The following is an 18961-nucleotide window of genomic DNA, read 5'->3' as shown; positions in this document are numbered from 1 at the left end:
GTGGGGTACCAAAGGGATAGGTATAATGCCTAAGGCTGCTTAATCCTTCCCGCAATGAAGTATTGGCTAGCTCTTCTCCCTCCTGCAGGGGAGAGCAGGTTTGGTTTTCGGTCACCCAAAAACTTACTCCGATATCTCCAAAGATGAAGAGTGGGATCAGTACCAACCTAACCCTTACTTACCTTTCCTATGATATCAACAGGTGAGAGCGAGTTTAGTTACAAATTGTCTGAACAACTTACTTCCCAGTGAGGGTCGATAAGCAGGTTCAGCCCCTGTGGTGGTCTGAGCTCCCCACAAAGGAGAGTGGATCCAACCTCCTAGCTACCTAAACAAATTACCCCATCACCACCGCAGTGAATTATGGACCAGCCTGTCAGATGTCCGACATATTACCTCATTGGGGGACCAAAGGGGAGGGTTTGACTTGAGGCATCCCTACCTCTCCCTCGGTGGAGCGAGGGTTTAGTCCTCGTATTGCCCGATGACGCTAGAGCGCCATCTCCTACAATGGAATGCTTCAAGCCTAAGCCACGCTTCAGCAACACTACCCAGGTTAGCAAGTCTCAGAATTTTTTTACACTAACTGGTTTGACTTCGTAGTATAAACAGGCAACTCTTGCTTACCTTCCCGATGAGGGCCAACAAGTCGGCCTAGCCTGCCTCGGGGCAAAGTACGGGTTTAGTCTCCCTACTGCGTAACATAGATTAGGGTGAGTTCGGCCCTAACGTGCTGCTGACCCCTAGCTGAAAGTAGGCGACAAAGAGGTGAGTTCTGTCTAAACGTACTGCTCGACCTCCCCCAAAGACACAGGGCAAGTGTAGCCTTCATGCGTCACTTGACCCCACTAAAGGCCTAAAGCAAGTCACCACTGGCCTTATAACTTGTTAACAGGCACGAAAGGTCAGGGACCGCTCGATCCCCCGGATGCCCAAAAAGGCGGGTAGGTCACCTGCCAACCTGTCCATGTTCATGCGCACTTTTCGCTGCAGAAACCATCTCTAGCCTAACTCCAACTATATGTTAAAGTGGCTAGTTGCTGGAAAACTCACCTTCTGGGGAGACCAAAAAGGGGGGGTTGGCCCAAAGCATCCCAGCCTCTCTTCCCATGGAATGGAGGCCCAGTCTCCCTTCGGCACGACTTAATTCTCTAAGATTAAGGTTGCTCAACTACAAAAAAACAAAAAACAAAAAACAAAAGTTAAGCCCACTAGCGAATTGCCCATAAGGCTGACAGTGATTTCTTCCACCCATCACGCTCACCAGAATAGTGTGGGATATATGCGCAAGGTGACTCACTAAAAAATGAGTAGCCCTAAGACTATCCCAAGTGCAGGAGGATATCGTGTAATAATTAGGAATAAATTCCTAAATCGTCTCCTCAGGGAAAGTTTACTTAAAAATCAAACTCGTTGAAAAAGGTGAAAACTTCACAAAGAGAAAATAAAATGATGGTATGTGCAAAGGATGGGAGAGGACACTAGTCTTGGACTAGATTCATATTTTTGGATTTTGATTGTTGGATTGGAATGTAAAGAACTAATAGATTAAACTCAGAATTTAATAAAACTAAATTAAGAATTAAACTAAATTAGAAAGTAATTGACAAAACATGCACTAAAAATTGAAAAGCCCCAAAATCAATGTTCTAGGGTTCATCATTGTATTCAAATCACAAATTCTCAAATTAAACCATAGTAATTGTAATCACTATTAAAATGAAAGCTTAATGAAACGATAAAAATAAATAACATAAATTAAATGAATAACAAATAAATTACTCAAACGTCTAAATCAAAATTCTCCAAAATAATTCAGAAATTTAAAACTGAAATGAAATGGTAAGTAGGGAATTGAAAAGATTAAGCCAATTGAATGGAGATGAAGATTCGAAGCGGTGGAGGAGGCCGAGCTGCAGTAGCAATTGGACCCCTAAAGGAATTCTTCAATCTGCTGCAGTGTGAGTGAATGATCCAGTGAAAATTGTATAGCTGCGTGAATGATCGCTTGTATGAATTATCTTCTCTGAATCTGAATGAAAATCAATGGTAAAATAATGAATTCTAAGTGTTTCTCTACTCAAAATCGAGTTTTTCAGGCCAAGCCCCCGTCCATAAGATGTAAAAAATCATTTATATACTCTGACAGCGGAATAAATCTTAATCTGTAAAATACGATATTCGCTCGAGCGGAGTGTCGAGCGAACATCGAGCGTTCGACTCTGCCTGACTTCGCTCGAGCGGCCAAATGCCTCCTCTTGAGTGATATCCTTTCCTGCACACCCGCTACCGAGCTTACTGTTAAGCGGCAGTCAAGCGTTTGAATCTGCCTGAATTCGCTCGAGCGGCCAAAAGCCGCCGATCGAGCGATATGTACCATAATCTATAGTAATCAACAGTTGATAAAATTAAATCAAAAATTCATGCTTTTAATCAATTAAAATTACAACTTTGATTTATTCATTTTTCCATATAAAACCAATGATAAAGTAATGAAAGAATTAATATATATTGGTTCCAAAAGCATTAAAAATGCAATAATTCAGCTCAATCACAAGGTGCAAGCAGAAGGGCCTATTGGACCACCACCAATTCAACATTCGGAAGCCCTCTCTCCTCCATCTCTTCGAGCGTCCAGTGGAGGGCCTGTTGTACCAAGGAACAAAGGGCCCGGTTCTCCTCTTCAGTTGCCTTTTGGTCACTCACTATAAAGGTAGCTAGTTGGTTTGCTCCTTGCTGCCAACCAAAACAAATACCAAAAGAGTCAAAGAGGGAAAAGAAAAAAAGATAGATCAAGAGGAAAAGAAGAAAAAAGATAGGAACCTTAGAGAAGAAGCCCATTAGGGACATAGTCACCCGCTTTAGGGACTCCGCTTGAGCCCCCCTAGCTTTAGAACAGGTTGACAGAGGGATGGCTTCCACTGAGCAGTCTGCAGGAGAGTGGGTCGAAGCAAGTTCCAGAACGTCTAATATGTCACGGACTAGTCATAAAAAGGGCAAACAGAGCCCCATCGTAAACATTGCAAGATAGAGAGCAACAAAAACCACCATACCTTTGGCATCGACGACTCCCCAATTCTAAGGAGGTGCCCTTAGGGCCACTAAGTCGGGGATGTTGAAGTTATTCCTCGCACTCTCAAGTTCGCAAGGAGAAACATTGGAAGACCATTGATGGCCCAAGAATATGGATTGTGGAGCATTCTCCCCTTCTCTATTAGGGTTTGTGGGGGGTTTCTTCAGTGTGAATGGGGGGGAGTCGTGGGGTTGTGAAGAATCTGCTCCGCGAGATGAGGCCAAAGGGTTGTTACTCCTGGAAGTAGCCATAAGAGAGGTTAACAAAGGCTCGAAAAGGGATTCAACGACGATGAAACACTCGGAGAAGTACAGTGAGCATAGAAGTAGTAAGGTGCACAGAAGAGAGAAAAAAGAGAAGTGAGAAAGAAGGAGTCTAGAAACGATAAATATGAGCAATGGTTGATGTGTAAAGGAGCACAAAACAAAACGACACTCTGACAATGAAGCATAAATGATAAAACGACGCCATAATTACAAGTCCCATCACATTCCATGTGATAAGACTTCACGAGGTAACTGGAGAGGGCTCAATATCATTTGAGACCCATTGGGCCAACCAATGGACTTGGGTGACCAATCGAACTGCTAACTCAATCCCTTGAGGGTTCAATCTATCTCCAAGGCCCAATTCACCCTAACCACCAAGAAGATAACTGCATGAGAATCCATCGGGGAAGTGAAGTTACTAGTTGAATATAGATATCATTCGAGTGTGGATAAACCCTCCATCTTAACATTTGAATTTCGAATAGCAGATAAGTCTGCTATCGCATAATAACAGATGCCTCATGGACTTTATATATACAAAGAACCCAAGTATGTAGTGAAAGTTTGTGACGCCCCCAAATTCCGTTTGGGATCGGACGGACATTTGAAGCGTCGAGACATGCAACACAAGGTTACCTGCCCCCGTTCATGACATATAAGATGCAATATTCCTAACATGCATCTAACAATATGCAATATTCGCAGCGGATAAATTTTTTCTTTAGCAATACTATGCACCAAATTGAAAATATCTCAAATGTTTAAAACATACTTCATATATAAAAATCCATTGAACAACTAAGATCACAACATTAGTCCAAAATGGTTATGATCCAAAAAGTACTAGAGATGCAACTCAATCGTACAAGTAGTAATTTACGTTAATTACTATATTAACATTTATGTCGCACCGTCGCTTAGTCAACTGTGTCTAGTTGATCAGCTCCTGATTTTCCTTCAGGTCTTGTAACAAGATCTACCATTCGGGGGGAATGGTAGTTGGGACTACCAAAGTGAGATTTGATTACAAATCTCAGTAAGTTAACAAAAAACTTCCACACAAGCTAATGATGCATGGATGACAGTAAAAGTATAAATGCATAATCAAATTAATAAGTAATTAAAGCATAACTTGGCGTACAACATAGCATAATTGAAATAACTTAAATTGAAATATGAACTGAACTTGACTTGACATAAACTTGATCTGAAACTTAACTTAGCATGAACTTGTTTTGAAACTTGAATTAACATGAAAAATACATACTCCACAGTTGTTGTGGCCCCATGTATTCTACGTGTAAATACATACTCCACAGTTGTTGTGGCCCCATGTATTCTACACAAACTTGACTTAACATGAAAAATACATACTCCACAGTTGTTGTGACCCCATGTATTCTACGTGTAAATACATACTCCACAGTTGTTGTGGCCCCATGTATTCTACGAAAACTTATTCTTTAACTGCTTAAATACATACTCCACAGTTGTTGCGGCCCCATGTATTCTACGTGTCACAATTGCCGTGTCTCACGTAGTGTATGCGCCACAATTGCTGTGACCCCATACATAAATAATCAAGATGAAACGTGACTAGAATACGAAATGACGAAATCCTGACGTAACATAACGTGACTTGAACATAACTTGAAATACATAACCAACTTGAGATAGAAATATTTCGTAACATGTCATAACATATAATAGACAACATATTTAACATGACATACTTGCAACAGTGAATATTACATGACTTGACATACATGTAATAGATGGCATAGTTAGCATGACGTACTTGTAAGGTACAGTAATACATGACAGAATATATTATGTAACAGATAAAAATTGATGACGTAATAAATTCTGTATAATAGACAATTACGTGATAACTTGGCATGACATGACATATATGATAACACACATACATACACTGTAGTTCCTTTACTTATGTCACATACACAGTAGACTGCTAGTAAGTTAAAAGCTAACTTACCTCGATCTCCGCGTTTCTTATAAAATCTTAAGCGCGATCACGAGGAACTGTAATTAGTGATTCTAAAAGTTAGAACTAAATCATTAATAATTTGAAATATGGGAAAATACTAACTTAAAGAGTAAAATTTTCATTTTTTACTTTCTACATGTGGGAAAATGGCCATTTTACCCATAACTTAAGGATTTTGCATACTAATTCTAAAAGTTTCCAAAATTTACATTTCTCATGTAAATTTTGTCCTAAACTTAAATATCAACTCAGAAAAATTTAAAACAAAACACAACTATGAAAAACACACTATGGCCGAAACATCCATAGGCCATTTCCCTTGATTTTTGTTGCAATTCATTCCAACTTCAAAACTCATGCTTAAACCAAAATTTTGCAGCAAACATCTTCCAATCCTAAGTTCAAAACCATAATTAAAACATCCATTTAGAAAAAGCTAATAATCAACACCAAACTTTTTTGTAAAAAGATCCAAGCACTTGAATCACAAGTTTTGACCTTAAATCAAAACATCTCCAAGAATTTCAAAAATCAAATCTTACTTCTAACATATTCATAATATCATCCAAACATCAACCATGCTTTAAATCATCAAACTAAAGTTACCAAAATCACAAAATAACATTTGGAGTTTTTGGTTTTACACTTAGTCCAAAAACAGAAACTTTTTCCTCAACTAGTTTTGATAAATCTCTTGATCTATGACTTATAAATATATGATCTTCAAACCAAACCATCACATGGTTTAAAAAGATGTTCTAAAACATATATAAGCTTCTAATTCAAGATCACATGGTTAGAAATTAACCAAAACATAAATTTAGCCAAGAATATCCACACTTTGGCTTATCTGAATATCTCTTTACATAAAAATTCATATCTTTGAAACTAACATCAAATATTTTTAAAATAATAATATAACATGTATATAAGATGCTTAGGATCCTCCAATAAAATTATCAAAGTCATTAGAATAGGTATAGACCACCAAAGAGTTAAACTTTCTCAAAACAGAAACTGTTTTTCTTCTTCCAGTTTCTAAGTTTCTAAATCTAAGAAAATATTTCATCAAAACCTTTAATCATGCAAAAATCCTCAACCAATAGTCACATATACATGTTAACAATACTCCATAAAAATTTCGGATCAATATCTATCCATTAGTTTTGTCAAAAACTCTAAACTATACATATTCTCCAGTTTATCTCCCAGAATGACCTTTCTATAGTTTATATAATATTTTACTGACCAAATGATCTTCAAATGGGGAAAATAAGATATCCATATAAACTATACTAAAAAAGGAACAACTTATATGAAGGAGACTTTATGATAAAACACTTACAAAAGCTTCGAAATGGGTGTGCAAAAGACCTCCTAAAAGCTGTCCGAGAGAGAGTGTTTGATATTCTTTCAATGGAAAGTGTAAATGAAGATAATTTCGTGGGGAGGGGTGGCTGGAGATACTTATGGATGAGATATGGAAGAGATGAGGCTGGAGTGAGAGTTAAGTGTAGGACTCTCTTACCCGGAGTGAGAGTGGAGTGTAGGACTCTCTTACCTAATAATATCTACAAAAATCAACTCAATATATTTTTACCCAATAATATCCACGAAATTAGCTTAAAATATTTTTATCCAATAATATCTACAGTTTTGAACAGACGTTTCGTTCGAAAATATGAAAAAGTGTTATTGCGTCATAAGACCTTAGATAACCCCCCGAGTCTAATGGCACAAACTATAATACATTTTGGCACTTCTAACTATCTCCAATAATCGAAAACACACTTCGGATACCATAGTAAATAATAATACTAACTATGTAGTTAGACTAAAACCTATACAATTAATGGATTCGTGAAAACTTATAAGGTCTTCACCAGGTTCCTAAAGCTAATAGAAATTTCACAATTAAATTTCTAGCGGGTTGTTACAAAGTTTTTCTGATTTATTGGTTTTGAAAATGGTTTTCTCACTGTGATAATTGACTTAGGCATTAGAGGCGTTCTCACGAACTCCCAAGCCACTCTACTCTTTGGTTACAGGTAATTGTATGTGAGTAGTGGTGAAACACGCCCACAACAACAACTTTCTCAAATTCACATACAAAATATAATAAATTATTCAACTTTTTCAAATTTTAAAATAATAATAATATTAAAAAATAATATTTTATTCAACTTACAATTTTTTATCTAAAACCATGATGTCACTATCCAAACAAAAAACCAAAACCAAATAACTGTATATGAATGGTGTTAGCCATCATTCAACGGCAATTTTTTTGCTCTCTTCCTAGTTGTACATGTCTATATGTGCCTGTCTTCATCGTCGACGTTGTCATAGTTAAAAGGTAGGGGCACTGACTTGAATGCTCGATACTTCCCAACATTGTTTAAGTGTTCATTCTCCAATCTGATCAATTGAACATCAAATCATTATTAGCGTATGAGGGAAATTTTGACTCTAGAGGCCTTAATTAATTATATTTGATCACGAATTGATTCATGGTGGTTGGTTTCATATATTCACAACTAAGTTCACCCACCACTGCATTGTTATTAGTTCATTATGTCTCGCATAGTTGTAGTACTGCTTTTCACCCAGAATCAATGGCTTCTGAGTTACACAAGCTGTGTATGTATATCAGCACATATGACATGTGGAAACACACACACACACACACACACACACACACACACATAGAAGCACATATACATTCTATATGTACTGCTAATTTCTTATATTGATCATGTACATGATGTATATATTAGTTTGGGGATTGAATACTACAAATGAATGAGTATTATAGCATACCTGAAGAAATTCCAAATGCCACGTCGAATGATCTCCAAGCAGGCAACTATTGCAATTAATGCTTGTCTATGCAGGAAAGGTGCTTCCCTAAACCCTAATACAGACTGCATCCAAGCAAGTCTCAATACAACATTCAATGCCTGCAATTAACTGACGTTAATTAGCCATAGTTCAATTTCATTCAACAAAGAAGAAGACTGAAGTACTATGACTCTTCCTCCCAGAGCAGTTGTGAAAATGCAATGACAATGAACAGTATATACATTCTTACCATTGCTACAAAGTAAACACTTCGGTTCGATATAAGGAGTTTATCTCTCAGCCATCGGTTTTTGGAATCCTTTCTCAAAAGACCCCAATCTATGACAATGTCCCAATATGTAGCAATGATGGTTGCAACACCTGAACTCACTACGGCCATTATCTTCCAACTCATCCCCTTTTGTAAATCATGAGTTGTCCTCATGAAAACTGCTACAATTATTGAGAAGTATTTCAGTCCATTATACCCATGCATTGCATCTTTCTCCTCTATCAAGCGTCGAAGGCTCTAAAACATGACTGTTATGAGCTAAAATTGTTGCCGCATGCGTAAAAACATGTATATTCAACATATTAACAGAAACTAAATACCTGTAGGAAACGGATCCAGTATGGAACGATTGCTACAATGAAATAAAAACTTTTATAAACACCACTTCTATGGCACTTGTTTGATCTAATTTTGAAGTCACCCCAACCATAATAACAAACATAGAATTCAAAACTTCTGAAAGCCTGCACCTGAAATTATATCATAGATTCATGGTGTTAATCGATGCTTACAATAGATGTTGGAACAAAAGGGGCTGCAAAACAAAAATAGTGAGAGAAAATTTGCTTCAAGGCGCGTTATAAATATTGTTTTCCTTAAGACAATATTCGCCATCACCAACCGTATGCACACGGGTTACAAGCGAATTTACCTCCAAGGTACAATGAAACCCAGAACAAATCTGTTGTCTAACTATGTTATGCACACATGAAATTAGATCCCGAATACTCTCTGATTTTGCTATTCAACCAAGAAATTAGAAATATGTTCTCTCGAAAACGAACAAATTTTAATAAATTTTGAAGAAATAAAATATTTGAGAGAGAGAGAGAGAGAGAGAGAGAGAGAGAGAGAGAGAGAGAGAGAGAAATAATTCGAAATTCAATTTGAGATACTCAAATGGCAGGCCAATGAATTTATTTATAGATAGACAAAAGAAGTGCTGAAAACTATTTGAAATAGGTATTTAGATTATGACTGTTGCCCTAAAGCACAACAGTTGGACTTAATCCAATGGTGGCCTCGTTTTCCTTCCACTGGTGCCTACCAGTTCGAATCACGGAGTGCCCTTTGAAAATTTTATTTTCCAAGGTGTTGCACCTCTCTCAACCCAGTGCGCGTCCCTTGACGCTTGCCCATGCATTGCAACGAGCAGCGCTTCACGCATGCCTTCGCGTGCTCAGGAGCTACCTCCATAAATTAAATTAAAATCCCAACTTTGTCTCGAGGGTGACTCGAACCCAACCCACCTGATAAACAAAGGCACTAACACTACCAGAACAGTTGATCCCTTGCTATAAATAAACAGTTCCAAAATATAATAACTCTTGTACACTTTCCATATCTTAAAAATAATTCACAACTTCCAAAATCAACTCAAAAATATTATTAATAAATATAATATATAACGATAGAGACAGTTCCGAGATTCTTCTTTTTGCTAGGATTACGTGGTAATATTATATATTTTGGAAGAGTGAAGTTCGATCTGTTCCTTTGAAATCATGCCATCCACACTCTTATCATAATTTTAGGCTAAATTGATAATATAATTAAGTTGAAGTTCTTAAATGAAAAATAAAATATCTCATTAAGTTCATAATTTTCATTTATAGTTGTAAAGACTTTTAGCTTTCCTAACTGTAGAAACTAGAAAGTTACGCAAAAGCCCGACAATTGACTAGTATCAACAATTAATATGCTAACGTAAGCACGATATCTAACCTGGCTAGTTAGCTGGTCTGCCAAGAAAAAGTCTTGTAGGGTAACCTACGGTGGAGAAAAGATAAAAACATTAATTAAATTCGTGTTCATATGTCGGTGTAAATGATTGATATCCATATCGCTGTTACAAATTCTTATTCCCACCATACCTTGTACAGAGGAGCACAAAGACAATGGAACGCTGATTGGATTAGGATAAAGCGACTTGAACGGTATATGATGTTGAAGGGACAGAATATTATGAGAACCACAACCTGCATTACTTAAAGGATCAATGGTTCATATATCCATCTGGGGAATTTTGTTTATGTGAAATGCTTTTCTGAAGAGATTGTGCAGTAAAGCTTACAGTAAGTAATCCCAAAGGGACTAGTTCAGTTAAGGCTTCGAAGCTTCTTGTTCTTTCGTCCATCTCCATATCTAAATTTGAAATTACGCCAGCCAATGCAAGTACAGCAAGAACTGAACTGAGAAGAGAGACTTCTCTGTAGCCCAATTCTGTTCCTTGCTTGAAGCCGAAAATAAACGAATAGTTGACTCTGTAACGCCTCCAAAAGCATATGTTTGCAGAGTACATAAGCATATGCAGGACAATGAATCCGAACAAGCTGCAAACACGGGCACAAACATTATTCCAGTTTATAATATGAGCATGCACTAAGTTTTTAGGAGATAGGTATTAAATAGTTTGTCCCAACACCTGGAACTACTGTTACCTGTAAAGAGGAAACATGTTATCCATATACTGAGTACGCCCCTCGCTTTTCAGGAGATCTCTTCCTTGTATAACCACAACGGTGGCTACTACAAGTGCAAGCGAGCAGCCAGAGAAGAAACCTGAAGATTTAGAACATTACGTTGAGTAAGTAGATTGATGTATGATGAGCATAGATGATGGCTAATCCTTACTAATTCATTTGAAAATTAGTTTGGAAAACAATGTTGCGAGGCCATTGAACAGCTTAGGAACTTTGCCTCACATACTGAAAAGTAGAAGGGAGCAGATAAGTTATTAAGTAATTAACTACTCCGATAAAAGGAGACACTTGATTTATAATCAATCAAAAAATAAAATAAAAAACATTAAACAAGCATCTTCTTTTAAACTCTGAAAAGTGTGCAGAATATTTGCTTCTGCTGGAACATCTCACCCAAGGAAAACGTAATCCGATGTCTCTCCCTTCTGGCTTTTGGCCTTAAAATCTTCTTTCCTTCTCTACGATTTCCATTTACAAAGTGCTTAATGAAGGTAGCCTCTACCCTTTCCATGAGCCTAGTAATCTGCGGAGGCACGAGATGGAAAAGAAGGAAACTTCTCATTTAGAATCCGCTCAGAGTAGCATAAGCTGATCTATGATAACTAACCTCATCCGAGCTACCGAGATAAGATTTGTCCACCATCGCCATATAAGTCTTAGATGCATTTCTTGAAGTGATCTGTGGTGGTGAAGCCAGTCTATCAGAATAAAAACCTTGCATCGTCTGATTGATGAAAATAGAAACAGAAACCTTTTGACCTTGTCATACTTCTTCATGATCTTTGAAAATGCCAATAGATTCAAAAAGCTGTTATATTCATTAAAACTAGGTTCAGCTAAACTCCATCCGCGAAGACCGTAGATAAGAAAATGACTTTGTTTTTAATCATATGATTATTGAAGAACACCGTGTTACCTGTAGCTGTTCAGAATTTGCAGCTTTCGATAGAATTCAGTAAAAGCCTGTGTCATTTGTTCCTCTGCTTTCCTCAGCTCTTTCTTGCCGAAGGACGTGGTGGAATTCGTACTGATCATGAGAATGCCTTTCAAAGTAGATACTGGAGTTTCGGGGGTGACATTGATCTGTACACGATCCAATATTTCTAACGATGTTGGCCTCAATCCTTGGATGGAAACCTTTTGTCCCTTGCCCTTCCTATAATTGTCTCTAAAATTCTCGACAATCTCGTTTTGGTTTTGCTCTTCCAAATTTCCTTCGGAGCTCATCTCAACTTCTTGAATCACATGATCCATATGCTGCCGTCCAGGTTTTCTCTCATTGCTTGCAAGATTTTCCAAATCAGCTCCATGAAATTCTACCATCGGTTTATCCACATTTATGCGAAGAGCAATCAAAGCATCCATCTGCTTAGTCAATTCATTTGCCTCGTCCATAACTTCCTGCACCTTCATTTTGTAGAAGTTTACGACCTTATTGAACTCATCATCAAGCCTCCTGAAGAAACGAAGCTCGCACTCTCCGCCGGTGTCGGAAGACATGAGGAACATGGTTTGGTAGTGCCCGTTTGCGCCCTCCTGCTGCTCCACTGCATGAACAAGAATTACTTCATCCTCATTCTTTCTCTGAGAGCTTCTGTGCCGGCTTGTTAGCCCGCTAAAAGCTCTGTATAGGGAAACCTTTCTTTTCAAAGAACTTTTTGAGGTCGATGCGGTGACGCTTCTCTGTCTGATCCGCACGATATCTTTCAACACTGCTTTCAGACTGTTGTAATCCATGTACGCGTCACGCCATTCCTGCACCATCTGTGCCGCGAATTCTTTGCCGAACTTCATCTTCTTTCAAAAAAAAAAAAAAAAATCAGCTTTTGCGGATTAAAGTGTATCCTACTACTAAACATAAAGGCGCATATATATATATATATATATATGCATTGACGTGCATGCTTCTTATATTAATATTGTAGCAGATGATTGTATTTTACTTTTGAGCTTGGCGGCTGGCAGGAGTATTATCCACTTGAATCAATTAATTAACCGATTAACCGATCAGAGAGAGAGAGAGAGAGAGAGAGAGAGATGATTGTCATGGAACAAGCTGGGGAGAAGAAAAGAAAAAATAAAAGCAGAGAATAGTCCCGCTTATTGGTTTCGCTGAATTAAATTAGGTATGTACGGAAGGGTTGTTCATTTGCCATTGTTTTCCTAATTAATAAGTGGCCATTCATCTCTATTGTTAGTAGCTAACCACTACAGAAAATATAAAATTTAAAAGAAATCTGCGAGACTGGTCTAATCTTGGTCATGACCACGTCAAGTGATCATCTGGTCATGTTTTCAGGCTTGGACGTGCATTAATCTTGGTCATGACCACGTCAAGTGATCTGGTCATGTTTTCAGGTTGGACATGCATGCTCCTTTCTCGAGCTTTTAATTTCCTTGAAACTAGCATAAAAAACCATGTCAACATTGGATCGCCACCTCGAAGAAGAAGAAGAAGAAGAAGCAGTAGCAGCAGCAGAAATATTGGAAAGATCAGCATTGTGCATGTATGCTATCATTTCAGATCGTTCATTTTTCCTGATCCCTCTTTTGTTGGGGCAACACCCAAATTAATTACAACCTTGATACTTTCATGCTAGCTGATGCAAACAGTAATATTAGATTAAAATAAAATTTCATTACTTACTTAAAATCATGTTAATTACACTGCAGCATCTGATACAAGAGTTCTTTGTAGAATAAAATCAGGTCGATCACTGTATACTTTTCCAAACGTACGAAGGCTTTGATCCCAATGAAGATTCTAATGGCAGGTTTGGGGGTAAAGAAATTTCATCCCAAATTTAAAATTATCATCTTATCATTATAATTTTTTCAAATTTTTACATAAAATATAATGAATAATTCAACTTTTTCAAATTCTAATACAACTTTTTCAAATCTTAAAATAATAATAATACTAAAAATAATATTTTAAATTATCATCTTAACTCAAAATTTTCATTGTATTTGGCACATGTGTTTTGAACACCATCCCGCGCGTCCATGTGTTTTGACCTAAATATTTTTAAGGTTTTGCTACATACAAACGTAGTTGCACACTAATCTGTGTATCAATACTGATTTATGCATACTTAAAATTTAAATTAATACTGTTTTTAATAAAATTTACTTTTTGATTAATCACATCATATTAATGCATAGATTAGTACATAATTATGTTTGGAACTATATCTTTTCATATTTTTAATGTCTTGTGGCTTCGTACGTACGTGCACACCCCATAACGCGTTAATCATTAATGATTGCTTATTTATCATTTGACCGATCGACCAGAAGCAGCTGCATGCATATACAATGTGAGAATATTGTCTAGATCATGTGGTTATTCTGATCAATCCTCGCATTTACTTGACAGAATAAAATATTATCATCGATCTGCAGATCATTAACTATTAACTATTGTTAGTAGTTAAATATATATAAAAGCGTGAGTACAAAAATCACGTTTACGGTTTAAGCGAACAAAGATGGAAAATTACAAGCATTGAATGCGCGCATGACGACTTGATCAACATCGTTAAAATTGATTATAGGTTGGTGAAATCAATTGAGATTAATTCAATATGGAAAATTACAAGAATGCGCGCATGACGACTTGATCAACATCGTTAAAATTGATTATAGGTTGGTAAAATCAATTGAGATTAATTCAATATGGAAAATTACAAGAATACGTTGGTAAAATCAATTGAGATTAATTCAATATGGAAAATTACAAGAATGCGCGCATGACGACTTCAACATCGTTAAAATTGATTATAGGTTGGTAAAATTAATTGAGATTAATTTAATTTAGTCTAATTTTAAATTGAATCTAATATTTAAATATTCAACTTACTAAATTCATTTCAATTCAAAACTTTTTTATAAGTAGAACATATAATTTTGTTCAACTCAACACTTCTTTATATGTGAAATTCATAATTTTTTTTAATTTCTCATAAATATCTTTAAGCTCATTTTAGATGAATCATATATAACTCACTCTACCAAACTCACTCAACTCACTATTAATATTTATAAAAAATCTAATTCAATTCAACTCAACTCAACATAACATTTAAACACAGCCTAAAAATTTGATTCCATGTGCTACGTGATGCAAAATTGATTAGTACTCATAAGATTTGATTGGCGTTAGTAGAAATTAATAATACAAAATTTATTATTATTATTTATAAAAGAGTCAAGTCAACTAGGATTGTTCATACGGGCCGGATCTGGACCGGAACCCTGCCAGTTATGGGTTTCATCCGGGCCGAAATCCGCATCTTAAAATCCGTATAAACCCGGGCCGGGTACCTGGATTTAAAATCCGGTTTTGGGTTTTAAACCCAGCACCCGGATTTTTTGAAAATATCCATCAAAACCCTACACAGTACGTACTCACTTTGAAAATATAGATTTTATGCTTGTGGGTTTGGGTGAGCATGGTGTTGTCGGTTTCTCAGTCTCTTCCCTTTAATAACGAGGTTCGTGTAGATCATGCCATTAGTGATTTTGTTTGTTGTTTGATACCTGTTACTTTTATTGTTTGTTGTGGTCAATTTTTCTAGATATTAGTGTGTATGCCGTTAGTGATTTCTCTTGTTCAGATCTGCGTGTATCTTTTTTTTTTTTATGAGTTTTTTAGGGTCAAATCTTAGATGCTCATCTATTCAAGTTCGATCTACAGCTGTTTTTTTTAAGGTTTTTTTTTTTTTTCCTTTTTTTACTTTGTTGATTTGGGTCTATTTTGTTTTTATTTCTCTGTGTTTTATGCCGATGTACAAGAGTGCCCTGTTCTATTTAGAAGTTCTATTATTCATCTTATTTCTGTTTAGAAATTTTTTCAATTTGTTAGGGCACGGGCAAATTGATTTCTGGGATTGGAGAACCTGGGAGTTTTTGGCTCATGGGAATCGCCACTTTCCAAACTTATATGAAATGTAAATCATCAGGTCATCCATCACTGGAGGCTGTTTGGGGTCTTCACCCTCTTACAATCCCTGCAGCCAGCTTGCGCTTGAGTCTGATCACCGCTGACAGGTAAAACATGAGTTGGTAAAGTAAGACATAATTGTGAGCCTTATTTCATACTCAATATATTCGCTTTCTAAAATAATTTGGTTTTCTAGTTAATTTTGGTGAAGAACATATAGTCATTTTCTTTTGGAAAAAAAAGTATATACTGAATAAATGAGAGGAAGTGGTAAAATTAATATAGAAAAGATCGAAGGTCCCCTTTTACATCCGATCCCCTTGTTTTTGAATTAACATATGTATATATATACATGCAAAACAAAATTGGTAAATCTCATTTCAAGCTTTTCTTTTTAATGTTTCTTTCTTTCAAATTATAGTTGTGCAAATTGGCAGAGTTGTAAGTGCTGAAATGTTCAATCAGGTAATCACTGAATGTCATTTATTATCAACTTTTTGTCTCCAGTATCGACCTACAGAGTCAGTCCACAAGCAAGAAAGCTGAAAATGGAAATAGCTTGCTACTGCTTGAAGGTGGACAGGAGCAGCACCTTGCCTGTTGCATCGAGTGCTCAGAAAAGTTTGACATGGAAACTCAAAACTTGCAAAGCAATACTTGGAACAGTAGTGGATTTTTATTTTTATTTTTTCTTTTTAGGTTAATTAGTTGTTTATAGTGTTAGCTGATATGTATATGTTAATTATAATTAGTTGATATTTTTATCATCATAGACAATGATATAAAAAATATAAGCTTTTAATAACAAAAAAATTTTGCATTTCAACAATAGATCTTGAAAAAATTGCAATAAATATTGAATTTTTGAGAAACATTTTTTCAACATAAAAAAAATTAATAATAGAAAGAAATCAGTTAAAAAAAATCCGGTTTTGATCCGAAACCCGGATTTCCGGGTTGTAAAAATCCGAATTAATCCTGGTTTCGGACCGGGTCATAACCCGGGTATAATTGGGCCAGAATCCGGTCTGGATATTGAACCCGGGTTCCAGCCCGGGTATACCTGGATACCCGATTCGAAATCCGGTTGAACACCCCTAAAGTCAACTGTTCACGAGTAATCTATTTTCAATTTTATTAAAAACTCGTGCTTATAGTTGAGGAAAAAAATTAATAATACAAGTTAATTTGCTGAAACGTACTTTTTTTTTAATAGCACGGCCTTCACCTTCAACCGATCGTTAATTTACTAATCATAGTGACGTTAAAAAAACACAAAGTTAGATATCAGTATGTACTCTATCAAAACCCCAAGGCAGGAGGCCACGGGCCACGCCTTGACTAGCACCCTCCCATGCCAAGACAGCACGCCAGCAGCACTATTGGCGTTTTTGATTACCCACAGACCTAGCTCTTGGTGAATGCTAGATCACGGTCACCCTCCATTAGGCAGCGAACAGTCAGCGCGCGTGCGCAAGCGAGGTTGTGTTAAAACTCCTAGAAAAGCGGCATCGGGCAAGCCTCGACACTGCCCTTGGGAGCCGAGAATAGCTCCATGGCCAGCCTACATGCATGCCTTGGCCCGTGTCGTGACACGCACGGGGCGCCCAGCATGCATGCATGCCTTGGCCCGCGCGTTGACACGCACGGGGCGCCCATCATGCAGGCCAGAGAGGTTGGAAGCCGCATGCGGTCTGGCCCACGCACGCCCCATACGCATGCGCAAGCCCTTGCGAGTGCGCCCCCTCGCGCGCACCTTTGCGCGCGCCCCATGCCGCACGCTAGCCAGGTTAGTGGCATGTCTTCGCAGGCATGCCATCCAGCACATGGCTCCAGCCCGTGCCTTATAGGCTAGGCTAGTGGCGTGCCCACCCGGCATGCTATCCAGCGCATGGCTCCAGCCCATGCCTTGCAGGCTAGGCCAGTGGCATACCCACTAGGCATGTCATCCAGCGCATAGCTCCAGCCCATACCTTGCAGCTTCAACGCCCAGGCCACCAGCCTGGGGTATGCAGCACGCACATATGGCTCACCACCAGCAGGCCTTGCATGGCACCATGCCATGCCCACCAGCAGGCCCTTGCATGGCACCATGCCATGCCCATCAGCAAGTCATGTTGTGCCACCTAGCCATGGACCAGACCGAAGACCACCATGCACCATCCTAGCCCACCATGGGCTCATGCATGCTTGGGTCAACTTGGTCCGCCACTATGTTATTTCTTTTTATTTATTTTATTTATTTCCAAGGGGCCTTTTGGGAGTTTCCAAGTTGTAACTCTTATAAATATGACCCTTAGTCCTTATTTTCATATCTTTTGACAATTTGCTTTGGACGGCTTTGTTCTTGAGATCATCCATTTCGGTGCTTAGCACTTGGGCTCTTTGAGGTGCAATTCGTGAATCCCTAAAGAGAGAATCACACTTTACAATTCGTGAATAAGTGTGATTCAATCTATCAATCTTATGAGTATTATTCATTCACTCTCTTGTCTTCCATTTACTTTCCATTGATATTGTTATTTTGTGTGCATTATTCTTGAATTGTTCTTGAGTTGTTCTTGAGAATTCATTGTGTTCTTCAGATGTTCATTGCCACATTTCACCATTTGCCTCATTTGATCCATCCAAGCACTTAGTTTCGCCCACTATAGTGTTTGTCATAGTCTACCCCCAACGCTCCATAAGGAAACTTATTCCTTATAGGAGCCTTGACTTCCTCCCAATCCAATCCCATAATTTAAGGAATTGATAATCCTCTTCAATTTCTTAAATCTCTCATCCCTTGATTTAAGGAATTGACAATCATCATCAATTCTTTAAATCTCTCCTCCCTTAATTCTCTCAAGTCAACATTGACTTACCTAACTAGCCCACCAAATCCTCAAGGGTTCCTACCACTTAAGAATCCTTCCACAACCATAGCCTCCATCCACTTAGGCGCCACCCTAAGTCCCCTTGGGTAATTTCGGCCACCTTTGTTGCTCCAAGCCACAAACCCTAACCTCACTCACTCACATCAACCTTAGCCCAATCTACTTAGCACTACA

At 37.7% G+C, this 18961-nt stretch overlaps 1 protein-coding gene across 1 annotated transcript; it reads right to left on the bottom strand.

Annotated features, from left to right (window-relative positions):
* Positions 1-7662: 7662 nt before the first annotated feature.
* On the bottom strand, positions 7663-12760 carry LOC122308056 (phosphate transporter PHO1 homolog 9-like). The gene is made up of 12 exons (XM_043121215.1): positions 12228-12760; positions 11726-11774; positions 11574-11645; positions 11360-11489; positions 10925-11045; positions 10558-10816; positions 10358-10462; positions 10209-10253; positions 8804-8953; positions 8442-8720; positions 8171-8310; positions 7663-7768 (listed from the first exon to the last, which is right to left on the bottom strand). Exons 1-12 carry the CDS (start codon positions 12758-12760, stop codon positions 7663-7665), a joined length of 1989 nt encoding a protein of 662 aa, XP_042977149.1.
* Positions 12761-18961: the final 6201 nt, after the last annotated feature.

Source organism: Carya illinoinensis, chromosome 4 (assembly GCF_018687715.1).
Source record: "Carya illinoinensis cultivar Pawnee chromosome 4, C.illinoinensisPawnee_v1, whole genome shotgun sequence".
Taxonomy (NCBI): Eukaryota; Viridiplantae; Streptophyta; class Magnoliopsida; order Fagales; family Juglandaceae; genus Carya; species Carya illinoinensis.
Note: the sequence above shows the minus strand (reverse complement) of the source record. Positions and strands in the feature narration are given on the sequence as shown.